The sequence below is a fragment of the Merops nubicus genome, unplaced genomic scaffold, assembly GCF_000691845.1.
Source record: "Merops nubicus isolate BGI_N331 unplaced genomic scaffold, ASM69184v1 scaffold3186, whole genome shotgun sequence".
NCBI classification, from domain to species: domain Eukaryota; kingdom Metazoa; phylum Chordata; class Aves; order Coraciiformes; family Meropidae; genus Merops; species Merops nubicus.
In genome coordinates, this window is record NW_008614163.1 from 30069 (window position 1) to 44829 (window position 14761).

General features: G+C 37.6%; 1 protein-coding gene across 1 annotated transcript in view; it reads right to left on the bottom strand.

Annotated features, from left to right (window-relative positions):
• Window positions 1-3438: 3438 nt before the first annotated feature.
• MTR (5-methyltetrahydrofolate-homocysteine methyltransferase) overlaps window positions 3439-14761 on the bottom strand; it is a 46058-nt gene continuing 34735 nt past the window's right edge. The window contains exons 24-32 of the mRNA XM_008942110.1: window positions 13350-13431; window positions 12494-12592; window positions 11257-11332; window positions 9924-10079; window positions 9049-9245; window positions 5960-6160; window positions 4547-4739; window positions 3660-3772; window positions 3439-3525 (exon numbers count right to left, since the gene is read on the bottom strand). Of these exons, the coding sequence (XP_008940358.1) occupies window positions 3439-3525; window positions 3660-3772; window positions 4547-4739; window positions 5960-6160; window positions 9049-9245; window positions 9924-10079; window positions 11257-11332; window positions 12494-12592; window positions 13350-13431 (1204 nt within the window). The remainder of the gene's footprint in view (window positions 3526-3659; window positions 3773-4546; window positions 4740-5959; window positions 6161-9048; window positions 9246-9923; window positions 10080-11256; window positions 11333-12493; window positions 12593-13349; window positions 13432-14761) is intronic.

A 14761-nucleotide genomic window follows, 5' to 3' on the forward strand; every position in this document is an offset into this window, starting at 1 on the left:
TCAGGCCAGCATGGATAAACTACCAGCTCACTTTTGCCGTCCTGGTTCAAGTTGAATCACAAGCCCAAAACACCCAGTTTGGTAATCTCAGGTGAGCTCTACTTTGCACAGCTATTTCTATCAGGCACGTGGCACGGTCAATAATCTCAGGTTATTCAGCCATGGTGGCATTAACAGAACAAAGAAACATGGAGGCTTATTGAATTGGGGTTTTGTTTTTTTCTGCCTTTAGCCAGACAGTATATCAATGATGTGTGAAAGCAAGATGAACGTGTTCTGTTCACAGCGCATCTTCATTTAAAAACTGGCACCCACAGAAGCCTGGCAAACAAAATTACTTTGTAGATGGCTGAACAGGCTTTGCCATGACAAGGTTAAGATAATTGAGGGCACAGGAATTATTTTTCCAGTGACTGAGAACATGTGCTGCTGTTTGTGTGGAACCACCCTCCTGAACTAATTAATGAAGTTATTTTTTTTCTTCCTCTTTGAACTCTTTTAAGACACTGAATTCACTTTTTTATATCATGCTCAGGTAAATCAAAGAGCATTTCATGAAAGCCAGTCACAGGTACGCATGAAAAGCAAGACCCTCAAAGGCCTCTTACTATTTCCTCATTTTCTGGACATCACTTGTGTTTTAAAGAAGCAACAATTAACTGACAGGGCTCACGTTGTTGGACAAGAAAGAAGAGTAAAAAAAAAAAAAAAAAAGCCAAAAAAACCCCAACCAAGCTGAAATACTTGCACTAAAAATATATGTGAGGTTTGGGGTTTTTCTGGAAGAATGGCCTGACCTATGGTAGCACCCTCACCTCAAAAGAAAATGCACTACAATCATCCCAGGAGTAATAGCAGCACTGAAACAGACCTGATAATGAAGGGGCAGGTTTAGGGATAGTATTCCCTCCTGACACTCATAAATTAAGACATATGCTTCAAAACTTAATCTCTGGGCTGCTGGCCTAAAAAGGAAAAAAAATAAAAATCAGTATCTAAAGTAAGTTATTCACAAGAATTAGAACAGAATTGCTTACAAAGCATTCTTAGATTTAATCATCTCTTACACCTTGTACCTTTGTTAGCAGCACTTAGAAAAGCATCACAAAAAAAAAATTTATACATTCTAAAATTGTCACTCATAACTGAGTAGTATTCACTCCATTTCATTACCTCAAAGAGGTATATTCTTATCATGGCTTTTCAATAGAGTTTCCTGGAAGCAAAATTGTTTTATCTGGTAGAACTGAGACCCTTTTCCTTCACAACTGACCTTTGTTCTGGAGAGAAGAATGAAGACTTGTCTTACTCAAAGTGTCAACTGACAATTTAAAGTAACAAAAGCTTTGAAAGAAATTGTCCTTGGTAAAACCATTCGCATAACGATGAGCAATTCCTCCAAACAGGTTCTCACAATGACAAGTTTCCTAGCCAGAGATGAAGATTTTTCTCAGTATATGATGCCCTGTGTGAAGGGCTAAAATAATCGCACACCATTTAAAACCCTTTGCTTGTGCAGAGCATAGCATCGCCACTGTTACACAGAGTGCACCTACTGTGGTGGCAGCCTGATTCTGCTAATGGTTCAAGCTGCACCCACTGAACTATATGCTACTGATTTCAGGAAAATAAACAAACCAACCTCTTAAATACAGTCAAAATTTTGGACTAATAAGGCACTCTGCCTCCACATATATGAAAAAAAAAGAGACCTTCCAAGCTTTGAATAGATTTACAAAAGTACAAGTACCACAAAGAAAGCAAAGAGGATTTCCATTTTTACAGGCTACAGGTTGCAGGAGCAAAATTTCCTTCATCTTAAGGAATTTTTACTGTATCTTTGGCAACATGAAAGAGAAAAAAAAAAGAGTGTTCTACTAAGAAACCACTCCAGCAACATAAATCAAGTGATGAAGAAGGGAATGTCTCAAGTTCCTTGATTTGGTTGGGAGGGGAAGAAGGGTGAGATCCATTTAGAAATTACTTTTGTAAGTCATTAAAGGATGAGACGTTCTAAAACATTCAGTTAAGAACACACTTACTCAACTAATTTAAAAAAATCCATAGCAACCTTTACAATTTCAGATTCATGGTACAACGTGCATATTAATTTTAGCATTATCTTTTCAGATTATTGCACATTTTACTGTTGCCATTTAAAGGATTCTAATAGAATAACACCATTGGCAGCTTAACCTTTATTAAACTGTTGATACAAGATGATTCTTTTAGCATAAAGTGAGATGAAGACATTACAAAAATTATATAGTTATTAACAGATTACAGATAAACTATTTAAAAGAACACTGTCTTTATAATATTGGTCTTTTCTTTACAATTAGAGACCAGAAAAATGAGGAGTTTGTCATAATATTTTACTACATTAGCATTTAAAAAATACCCGAGGCACTTTTCAGAGATTATTAAAAGCTATGAACAGTTAGCTCACTCAGAAATAAATCTGAAGAATAAGCCTACAGTATCGACTGTTGCTTATGATAGTATTGCTACTATTTGCTTTTAAAGTCCAGGTACCCAGAGGCTTAAACAGTTTGTAAAACACTGAAGTCAGCTCCAAGCTTTCTGTCTGTCTATAGTAAACAATTACACTTCTCTCATATTTTTCGCATATAAAAGATTGCTTAAAAATGAATCAAGCCTCACAACATAACCCCAAGGTAGGAAGTGCCATTACCATTTATACAGAGTAGAAAGATTGTGGCTTGCTGAAAGGAGCACGAGGTGCACAACTCCACAGGCTCAGTCAGCACATTTCATGTTCTGTCATAATACAGCATCTCTGATATTGGTCTAGCACACTGTATTATTTTTGTATTTCTAACCATAGTCATAACCAAAAAGTAAGTCCTGATATTGTTCAGAGAGAACAATGTATGCTTCAAATCACAAGCCCTAAACATGGAGCAGACAGATTTTAAACAAAGAGATCTGCTGTAATGCACTTGTTCTTCATCACTCAGTGCAAAACCTTTGCTGACTTAGCAGAAAAATCACATCATATTTCTGCACCTGGACTTGCCAAAATGCATGAAAATAACAGAAGTAGATTTCTGTTCTACATAGATCCAGAGCCAACAGGATATAAATTCTTGCCTCTGATTTCAAAGCTTTCCTGAGGACAGGAGACCTTTGCAGCTTCCACATCTCATCCTACATCCAGTTGCTCTGCTAGAGCATTTGTGCAAGAAATAAAAATAAATAAGAGTACATTGCTCTGTCTAAGGGATCTACAATGCATGGTCCCAAGCAAAGAGCACAGGGCAGGTTTTAAATATTAAGTTTCTTAATGAAAAATTAAAAACAATCAGACAAGCTACTGGGATGGATGGAAGAAAGCTGTCTTCAGTGGGAAGGTTTTTCTTGTTCCTTCTGGCAATCAGACCACCAAAAGAAAATGTTCACCCACATGTGTCACAGTTATTCAGTATCATATCCCAAAATGGGTCCCAGCCATTTCTCCACCTCTGCCACAGACAATTTTTTTCTCAATGCATAATCTTCAACCTGCAAAGGGATCAGAAAAACATAATTAAGACATGGAAACTCCAGCTTTTACTGTTTACAAGATTTTTTGGAACATCTACTCACAAGGTGGTTTTGAATGCAGGAATACGAAAACAATGGACAACGCAAGTTACCTGATCTTTACATATTTTGCCCACAGCAAAGTATTTGGATTTGGGATTAGAAAAGTAGAGGCCAGAAACTGCAGAAGCAGGTATCATTGCTAGTGATTCAGTTAAACAAATTCCTGGAAAAGAGAAAGAGCATTTTCTTATTCTCTGAACTGCATAAACTCAAACCCTTTTTATATTGGGCAGTTTAAAGCAAACTGAAAAACCAAGAAGCTTTCAGATGCACTAAAAACCAAAACCATTTCCCATTTGTCAACTATTTAAAAAACACACAGAGCTTTAAAGATACTGCAGACTTCATTACAGTATTACTGTAGAGTAACTGTACAGTTTGAAGGAAAAAAGACACTTTGGCAAATGTAATGGGTAGCTAGAGGTTTTGAAACAAAGGCAGGCATTTCTGGAATTGTGGAATTAGCAGTGAAATGTTTGCTATGTAAAATATCAGAGGAAAAGAAATGGAATTAATTCCTATTTATTGAGCTATTATCTCAAGGTTTCTGTGGATCAGGAAATATACTGCTGAATCGACTTTTTTTCCTGTTTATATCTGAATGTCTTCTTGCAACCATAAGGGATGCTGTATTTTTTTCTCTATGCAGCAGAACCCTGTTTGCATGCAATCTGCTAATTGGGAACATAACTCCTTCACCAAAAGCACTGGTAGTATTTCACAAATTCTTCCTCGAATGAGGCAAAACAAAAATGGCAATGAAAAAAGGAAGACAGCAATTCCCAGAATCACTTCAGTTTTAGGTTTGGGTTCTGGGTTTTTTGTTTTGTTTGTTTGTTTCAGTGTAGTTCTGCACCACTTGTTTTGTTGGCATTTCAATCTTTCATTTGCATAAAAAAAAACGTTTAAGAATCCTTAGTCAATGGGACAGAGGTACCTGTTGTTTCTTCAATGTTTGCAAGTTTCCACATGGTGAGTTTTTCTGTGTGGTCAGGCTGGCTGGGGTAGCCAGGGGCAGGGCGGATCCCCTCGTATTTAATCCTGCGCAGGTCAGACAGATCCAGCTGCTCAGAACTAGCGTAAGCCCAGTACTCCCTTCGAACCCTTTCGTGGAGCTCCTCAGCAAATGCCTTGGAATAGAATGCAAAGATTTTTTTGTGTAATTTGTGCAGACTGATACAATAGCTATTGAATGAAGACAAACAATGATAAAGACTTTCTCCCTCATTTTCATTTTAATGTTTAAGGGAGCTCTTATCATAGGTGAGAAATTTGACAGCATTAAAATTCACACACAACACACATTTTATGAATATAAGTATTTTAGTTTTTTCTCTTATTGGTAGACAGGATATTTTTCAGTTGTCCTGCTTTAAAAATCCTACATACTCCAAGAGATAAAGATATGGACAAGTACCAGAAAGGATGAAGTTCATTGACCTACGGTAGCGATACATCATTACAGCACTGAAGTCATTAAGTCTTGACTATGGGGGTATCTCATCCAGGTCTAGCTCTGGAAGCCACACCACTGTTGCATCCATGCTGGTATCAGAGGGAAGGAAGTCCTGCTGCTCTTTTTAGCAGAAGACCTTTCATCCAGCTGAACATGGGCTACAGTTTAACTGCTCTTACAGCCTACACTGTATTTGCCAGCAGTGTGTGCCCTCAGGAAAAATTTTCACTTCAGTAAATATCATTACATGGCATCTAATAATTCCTGAAGTTGTTATAGCTTGAAATATACAGCTAGAGCTAGACCCATCTGCATTGCCCAGTGTTGCTCTAACATCATTACCTGGGTGAAAGAATGGGGCCAGGCAGATGGGGATAGCAGGGCAGGAGGGAAGGGACAGCATTTTCTAACTCACTTCAGTCAGAGCTTTAAGAGCATGTCTGTCTAAGCCTAACACATGTTAAGTCAAAAGAGTCGTACCCTGGATACATCTCTATGGTCACCATTAAAAGCAGAAGGCATGTTTGTAATTCAAGAATGTAACTGGAGGGTCGCACCTAGGTCCAAACACATTGTCATGTAGATAAAACAAGATTTAGATAGTTCTTTTTAAATAGTCTTGTTTTAAAACTACTAGACTCTATCAATCATCAAAACCCTCATAAACAGCTCAAAGATGCTTTTGCAGCTGGAAGATATGGACAGCAGAGTCCCTTCCGGCTCAGAATACGAGTCTCAAGACAATTTCAGTAGAATTAGTTCACTTGCAGATTTAATGCAGAGCGTACATTACAGGCAACAGTCTAAGTTTATGCTAAAACTAGAAACAGCAACCTGCCAAGAAAATCTAGTTCACAGAATATTTGCAAGGGAACAAGTGATAAAAGCTCATACCTCTGCCAACCGATCGCCAAGAGCCTTGACCATTATAATGTTGTATTCATCATCCTGTTCCCTAAATTCATTGCATAACTCATCTACACCAAAGCAGGCCACAGCAAACAGGCCTAAGTAGTCACAAATGCCAGAATCCAGTGGTGCTATGAAATCAGAGAGGCAGTAATATGGATCTGTGCAGGCAGAGTCCTTTTCAGCCTGAAGGAACAAAACCAATGTCATAAATCCGAACATTTTAAAAATATATTAAGTATTAGCTCACTATTAACCTAAAGACCAGTACTTTTAAGACCAAAGGGCTTAAGGCATTTCTGACAAGTACTTAACTAGTCTTGCCAATCTTTTACTTGAATTAGAAGAAAAACCTCTCTTATTCTGAGGGTGTTTGGATCATCAAAGAACAAAATGTCAAGAAGAGAGATGCTGTGCTGAACACAAATGTAGAGATGTTTTGGTTCTATTTACAGCTAGTAAGATTTAACAGCTTATTCTGCAAACATATTATTACAGAAAATAAAAAATACCCTTCATTCCAATCACTGGGTTGGAGAAATTCTCCATTTTTAGCACTGATAGATTCCACATTTGTTAGCAAAACCGGTGGTTGATGTTTAGCATCTTTGTTACACAAGCTGCAGAATTTCTCAGCAACACTCATTTTACAATGGCTGTGAGAGTTTATCAACACTCCCAGTCTCCTATGCTACAAACCATGCGCTCAGTAACCCAAGCAAAAACAAGGCCCAGGATGCAGGTTTACACCAGCCACAAGCAAATATAAACAAAACACATCTGTCACTACTGAAAACATGAATCCCAAGCAAAGCTAAAGTGGATTTAGGCAAATAAGAAATATCCCACTCACTGGATCCTTTTCCAAAACAGAAAACAGGGAATAGAAAGAGATGACCAAATGCTGGCCATAGCACCTAACAGCTTTTACAGCTGAGGATCATATCAGCATATTTTTTGCAGGAACATGACTGCTGTTTAAGAAGTGGCACATCTCTCATAAATCCACCCAACTTACAGAAAGATAAAAGTTATTTCATGGCTGAAGATTCCTCTACAAGTTTTCTTATTCTGTGACATTATTTTAACAATGCTTTCCACCCACTCCCAACTGCAGTTTAAAACCCAAATATAACATCACTACCACCACCACCACAAAAAACAAAGAAAATTGGTCAACTCTTTCTCTAGCTTCTATAACCTACTAGCTTGCAGAAGGTACCATAAAAATATAATATACTCTTTCCATGGAGGTGAAATCTATGTTAATTTTAACTGTAATAATTACAAAATATGAAGAAAAACTACTAAATGCATCTCCAACATGTCCTTAATAGTGTCAGTGCCATGAAGACACATGTGTGTACTGAAAGAACATTTTATCTAAGAAACGGGAGACAATTCTTCTCTTCCACTTTGCTTTGGTGTAGCCTCTGCTGAGTTACTGCATACACCAGATTGAAAGAGATGCAGCAAAAATGTGTACAGTCCAGAACAACAGTACCCACAACAGCAGAGTTTCACAGCCTTAACCTTTGAGAAAAGCCAGAATAAATTGGGAATATTCCAATAGTAAAAAACATTATGAGAAGAACATCAAATCAGGTACGTTCCTTGGGAGGACCCTGTAAAAAGGCCAGAAAAATAAACTGTAGTAAACTTGATATACACAGGATATCAAAATGTTTAACTAGGTAGAGTAAGGGCCTGGAACAGCCCTGCCTGAATGCTTGTGAGAACAGTTTACATAAACATCTGCCATGGAATTGTAAAGATCCACCTCCATGCAACAGAATCTGTTACAGGGAACTGGAACAGTTACATTTAAAGTCATGTGTTTGTTAGTATAGTTCTGCAATACTGGTACAGGACTGTCCTCACACAGAATAAGGTACTCCAGAAAAATTTGGCTTCACCATTTTTGGAGGACTCTAAATATGTGAATTATGAGGAAGCCAAGTCAGAAGGTAGGGCAGAGTATCTTGAAAATGTTCAATCTATCAAAATCAATGCAAATCTAGGTGGGCAGGATTCAAGCATTAATACTTAAAATAATTATTTTCTCCACCAAAATTACCAGCCTACTAATGAATTCTGAACTGTCTCTTCATGTGAGGAATTTTACATAAAAATTAAGACTATCAAAACTGCTTATCTCCATTGAGCTTTATTTTCCAGCTATTTTAATTATAATTGTTTTCAATCTTTCATTCAAGCAGAATTTCTTATCTAAGGCAGAATCCAGGGATATTAGACAAATAAGGTTCGATAGGTTCTAATGGTAAAGGGCCTAGAGAACAAGTTTTATGAGGGGCAGCTGAGGGAACTGGGGTTGTTTAGTCTGCAGAAAAGGAGGCTCAGGAGACACCTTATTGCTCTCTACAACTACCTGAAAGGAGGTTGTGGCAAGGCTGGAGTCCATCTGTTCTCCCATGTAGCAAGGAATAGTACAAAAGGAAATGGCCTCAAGTTGCAAGAGGGGAGGTTTAGATTGGATATTAGGAAAAAATTCTTCACAGAAAGGGTTGTCAAGCACTGGAACAGGCTGCCCAGGGAAGTGGTGGAGTCAACATTCCTGGAGGTATTTAAGAGACTTATAGGTGTGGTGCTTAGAGACACGGTTTAGTGGTGACCTGGAACTGCTGGATTAGTGGTTGGACTTGATGGTCTTGAAGGTCTCTTCCAACTAGAACAATTCTATCATTCTATGGTTCTAATCTAGCACACAGGAACCTTGTGATGATCCATACAGCACAGTACTACAGAACATCTTAAATATTAAAATGAAGACAGAAAATTTATATCACATCTGAAGATGTTCAATCTACAAAGCATTTTGTACTACTATAATGCAAAGTCCTACAAAATAATGCAAAATCCTACAGTACAAATACCTGGATCATCACTAACTAGATCTCATTATTACTGAAAGAAATAGCAAGATAGTGGCTGCAGACAGGTGACAACCACCGTTTTTTGCACAAATTTTAATAGGGTACTTCTGTGACATTCCTACAGTTCAGGGGAAAAAAAAAAAATCATCACTTCACTTAACAAACATTCTGGTTTTGTACCTGTTGCCTCAAGCCATAAAATTTTGCTATTGGCTCTGAAGATCCCACAGCCTCTTCTGCAGCATATAAGTGGATATCATCTTGAACACTTCGAGCTGGCCAGAACCCAACTACACCTCTGGCTTGTAATTTCTTTTGATTAATCAATGTCTTCAGTAGATTTTGAGCATCATTATAAACTCTCTTTGCTTCTTCACCTATAAAAGAGAACCCTTTAGAAAAGGCATATTTTCACAACTGGCTAAACATTTTTAAGAATTCCTGAAGATTGGTTCATTTTCCCCATAATTCTTTGATGACTGCAACAATCTGTCAGCTACAGCAAACAGAGAAGTATCACTGTGATTATGTCTACACAGTTGTAAAAACATGTATCTTGAAAAAAATAATGTGTCAGCCAGCACCACTCTAGTAGAGGCAGAGGATGCAGAATAACACGAGCAGCAGAGAACATGTGTGTACCTACTTTACAACAACGCAGCAGACCCAGAACGTTGACTTCAGTGTCACTCTTGCATTTTGAGCAAGGATTTCAAGACTTACTGTACAGTGTCTAAAGGAGTTAGAGCCCTCTTGCCATCTTCACCCACAACAGGGACACAGTACCAAATGCTTCGCTGCCATTTTTTGTCACCAAAATACCTCCCTGTGTTTTGGGGGGTGAATTCTAAATAAGATGATTAAGCATTTTTCCCCATTACTTTTTCAGCCTCATGGGTCAACACCTGTTTCACTAAATGTTGCTTTACACAAATTACTTCAGTGACACAAAGTTTCCACTATTCCTATGTATTCCAAAACATTCAGAATCGTAACACAGTATGGCAAGTCTGCTAGGATTATTTATACAAAGGAAATGCAATTTCAATACTCACCTACAGTTTTATCATTAAAGACCTTAGGAAAACCCCGGTTGGGGTACTTTCCCCTAAGTTGCCAGATATCAAAGAAAGGCTTCCAGTCAATGTATTCTACCAGCTTCTTCAGGTCATAATCTTCAAAGACTTTTGTGCCAATGAATTTCGGTTTAACTGTAGGAATCATAAGTACAGTCTGACATGATGAAAATGATTTAATGTTGTTCTTTTATGTGCAGCGTAACTGATCCTCACCAGCTTCCACTACTGCAAATGACCTCTTTCAAAGTAATTGTCTCAGAATTCTCACTGTCATATTGCAAGACACCATACTGTACAGTTACACCGTGATAAAATAAAGCATAAAAGGCATATAAAGTTGAAATAGAAAATTTAAGGCCTTTTGCTCTGTCTTATGAATCAACACTTATTAGCTGTTGGACTTCTGAATTCATTTCATTGGCTAAAATATTGGCCAAAACAGAAGACCAAAAATACCTACACAATTAATCAATATTGAAGATATTTTATTTCCATATAGCTTTCATATTTACAAATCTCACTTGCTATACATAGACACATTACTGTGAAATAGTTCCTTAAATCAGCGTGTAATTTCTAAGAACTTTTGCAACCATCACACACTTGTTCAGATGCACGTGCACAAGTGAAAAAGAGAGAGAGATCTATGTTATGATGTACCCACAAGCTCTACACTTCTCATCTGTGCTGTTCAATACTTTATAACACAGCCTTTATTAAGATGAGCTATTGAAAACTAGCATCTTGTTGAGTCTTGTAAATGAAATGACAGAAAGCAGTGAAGTGTTAATGTCACCATGGGACGCAGCTTCTTGCAGAATGCTGTTTATACTTCTAGTCTCCAATTTTTTCTAAAAAAATCAAACTGGACTGGTACAGAAACTGATGGGGGAAGGGTAGGAAAAAGCATACAGAGGAATGTGATACAAATGCCATGTCACAACGTGTGTTCCCCCATTATGGTATAGCAAGCTTGTAGCATCATGAGCCAGTTCGACATTATTTTGCAAAGGAAGCATTAGACTTATCTTTGATTACATGGTGTTAGGGAAAAAACATCCTAACACAGGGAGTTACTAATATTTTAGTACTATTATTTTTTAAATATACTGTGAAAAACTTAAAGGATAAACTGGACACTCACATTTATGAAAAAAAAAATCTCTGCTCAGTCAGTCACCAATTTACTCAAGTTGTTACAGTACTATATCCTGAATTTTAATGAAGCATAACCTAATTTAAAATGCATATAAAATACATAAAATAAAGGAAAGGATCAGCAACAATGAACAACAACATTTGAACTGACCTGGTTTAAGGCCTGATAACCAGTCATTATGGAAACCTTTTCTTCTGGCTTGCTGTAGAGACAAGTATCTTCTTTCCTGTATGGACATAATGGTTAATTTCACAAAGTTTTACTCAAAATAGTCTTTGCGACAAATCTGACAACAGACAATTTCAGTTCCCACAACTCCCAGTTCACAAGTGTAAAGTAAGATTACATCACAACCATACTATTATTATTTCCTGTATACTTTTAAAGAAACTGGCCTACAAGATGCCTAGTTCCTCTGAACCGCACCAGCAGTTCCTTCATTACTTCAAAATACACAAAAATATAGGTACAGCAAGAAATTCTCCTCCTGCAAGCAAAAAGCGACATCACCACCAATGACTGCAGCCTGCCTCTGGGCAAATTACTGGCTCTTCTGAAAGGCACAGGAAATTCATCACAACTTCAATAAGGCCCATGAATTCAGTGTTGACCTCTGATTAAAGGAGAGTGCTGCACTCACTGATCTCAGCTTAAAGGACTGGTTCCCTGTGCAAAGACAGTCTTAAACCTGTTCGAGCCAAAGCCCTCAGCAGAAGGCCTCAAGCTTTATCCTGCTTTATCAAAAGACCAGGTAAGAGCCAGACGAGCCTGCTTCCGTGTTTATTTACAAGGGTGGCCCCAGAGGAGTCATATGTTACTTGTTTCCCATTGTTAATTTGCACAGTCCATCTACACATGCCATTGCTTCCTTCTCTTCACTTTCCTAAAATAGCAACCTCAGCTCTCTACTTTGAGACTGCTCAGATCCCTAACCTCAACAATATGAATGCGTTAGGAAAGCATAGTGGTGTAAAACACTCAACAGAGTGTAGCTTAATACCTGCAAAAGCAACTGTGCCATTTTAATTACCCTAGTGTAGCTCCCTGTTCCCAGCTACTGCTCCAGGAGACCACTGGTCTTCTGTAGGCTGGTTAAACTGACACGACTACCAGCTCCCTGGAGATGTCCTAGATACCACTGATTGCCCATTGAGGAAATTCAAGAATTTGCCAAGCATATGCTAGAGTCATGCAGAACTTTCCTTGATAGGTTAGAAAATTTTATTTCATAAGCACTTCAGGAAGTTTTCCATCAATTTTACTGTATGTTTTAAATCAGAACTAATATACCTGAAAGGTCTTCATAAGGAGCTGAAACTGAAAATTATTACTAATGAGGTGAGTACCAATCAAACAGGAAAAGATGCTAAATCAATTACATTTGTACCTTGAGAGACTCATAGTGTTCCTGTCTAATTTCTTCATACTCCTCTAATATTTCTTCGAAGAAATCATCCTTTACACTTTCATCTAAGAGCTGGGAGCACTAAAAAATAGAAAAAGAAAGCATTAAGTACATACTACAGGAAGGACGGAGTATGAACTTCAGACTAAGTCATCTGTCTTTTTAGAATTGTTTCTAATCACGTGACCACACTAAGCCTTAACTCTAATCTTCAGACTAGATTCAAAACATATTTAAGAACATGTTGATTACTGAGAGCACTGCCCTACTACACCGGTAATATTAGCAGATCCAAGTCTGGCTCTGGAAAGACCTGAGAGGACAATACTCCAAGACTTTTAGAGACCAAATAGTCATAGAAAAAAAACACACAGCTTGACCTATTTCTTTCCAGCAGTAGCTAAGACCTTTGTCTGATACAGAGAGCATCCAACCCAGAAAACTCCAGACACGCATTTCGTAGCGCTGATGTTGCCATATCACTAACTTCAGAAATACATTACAATAGAGAGAGTATCAGTGCAAATCTAGTGTCATCACTTTTCACTGTAAAACTTCTCAAACCTACAGGCAAGGACTCAAGATAATTCATGTCACCCTTGCTGGAGAAACAGGCATTTAAGTGAAGGTAAGCAGTGACATAACCGACACAAGTCAGACGAGATAACCATGTGGCAGCAAAAAATAACTAAAGCAATAGCCGTTTAGAAACTGGTCTCTGTTGTGCCCCCTCAATTTTCTGCTATAATGTTAAGCCTTCGAGGAAAGAATGAGAGGCACAACTGAAAAACAGGGCATATATTTTTGCATTGATGAGAAACTGGAATTTAGAACTTACAACCACAACACTCTTGGATGCATCCAGGACATGAATTACAGGTGCGCTATATCGTGGGGCAATTTTAACAGCTGTATGTGTTCTTCAATGAAAAAGAAAAAGAGTGAGCATTTCAAAACTGAAACAACAACCAAAAAAAAAAACACAGACAAAAACCCCAGTGAAATAAATCCCGACTTAATGCATAGACCAGAACTTCAAAAGAAGAAAGCAATTCATCCGTTATGCATGGATGATTAAACACAGATTTTAATAATAGGTACATAAACACTTTTCTTCAAAGAGTATCAGAATGCTTCATAAATAATATGACAACTCACATTCCCTCACTGTCTTACCAGCTGACCAAAAATCCAAAAATCATTACAGACTGAAACTCATTAGTTTGTCACAGAAAATTTCAGTTAGAACGTTCCAAATTAAGCCTACCAAGAACTAATTTTTTTTTTTTTTAATCTTTTTTTGCTCATCTCACATTCTTCCCTCCCACATGCTGGTTTCTGTGTCTGTAGATTAGCATTAACATATTTCAGTGATGATTATTCCATTTCTATCATGCCCTACTTCAAAACTGGAGGCATAAGCTCCCAACTCACCTGAAGGGGGAATTCTGCCAGTGGTCAATAAATATTACAAACTTGCACCTGCTTAGTCAGTCCAGCCAGTTACAGAAAAGCCTTCCAACTCATACAGTTATTTCACATTTACTCATATTCAAGTCCCCACTGACATACTTCCACCTATAACGAAGAATCACTTCTATACTATAGTATTTTGTTGATCAAATTAACGTTTGGAGTCCTAAACTATCACATGAAATGCAGCTGACTACCCCCATTGCTCAGAGTCCTGGCAAGCTGTGCAAGAAAGTGCAGGAACAAAGACTTTGCAGGTCAAAGCTCAGTTTCCTTTCTTGAATGCTAAGATCAAACAACATTTTTTAAGTTAATATAAATCAGAGCCCAGGAAGTGATCCTTCACAACAAAGATAAGATTTTTTTTTTTTTTCATTCAGATTCTGTCAAGTATTTGAAGCACTTGGACATGGACATTACTGATGACTGTGCAACACAGTTGCGTAACCAACTGTCCAAGATCATCTTAATTTGCTTTAAACTGATGCACTTTTGATCTTGGCAGCTCTATTTTATAGAAAAAAGATATTGTATATTTTGGTTTGATAGGAACAAACAAAGGATAAAATAGCATGGTGCTACAATGGCACTGTATCAACTAGTAAATATTAACTTTATATTTTTTTTAATATCAACATTCCCACAACAAAACGGTCACGGATATTTCTCAGCATCTGAGTTTTCCAAAGCAGCATAGTAAGAATGCTAACATCATCATTATTGTAAGTTACAAGGAAACTACTGTGGAGATTCTGTATACAAAATTCAGCCTCTTTC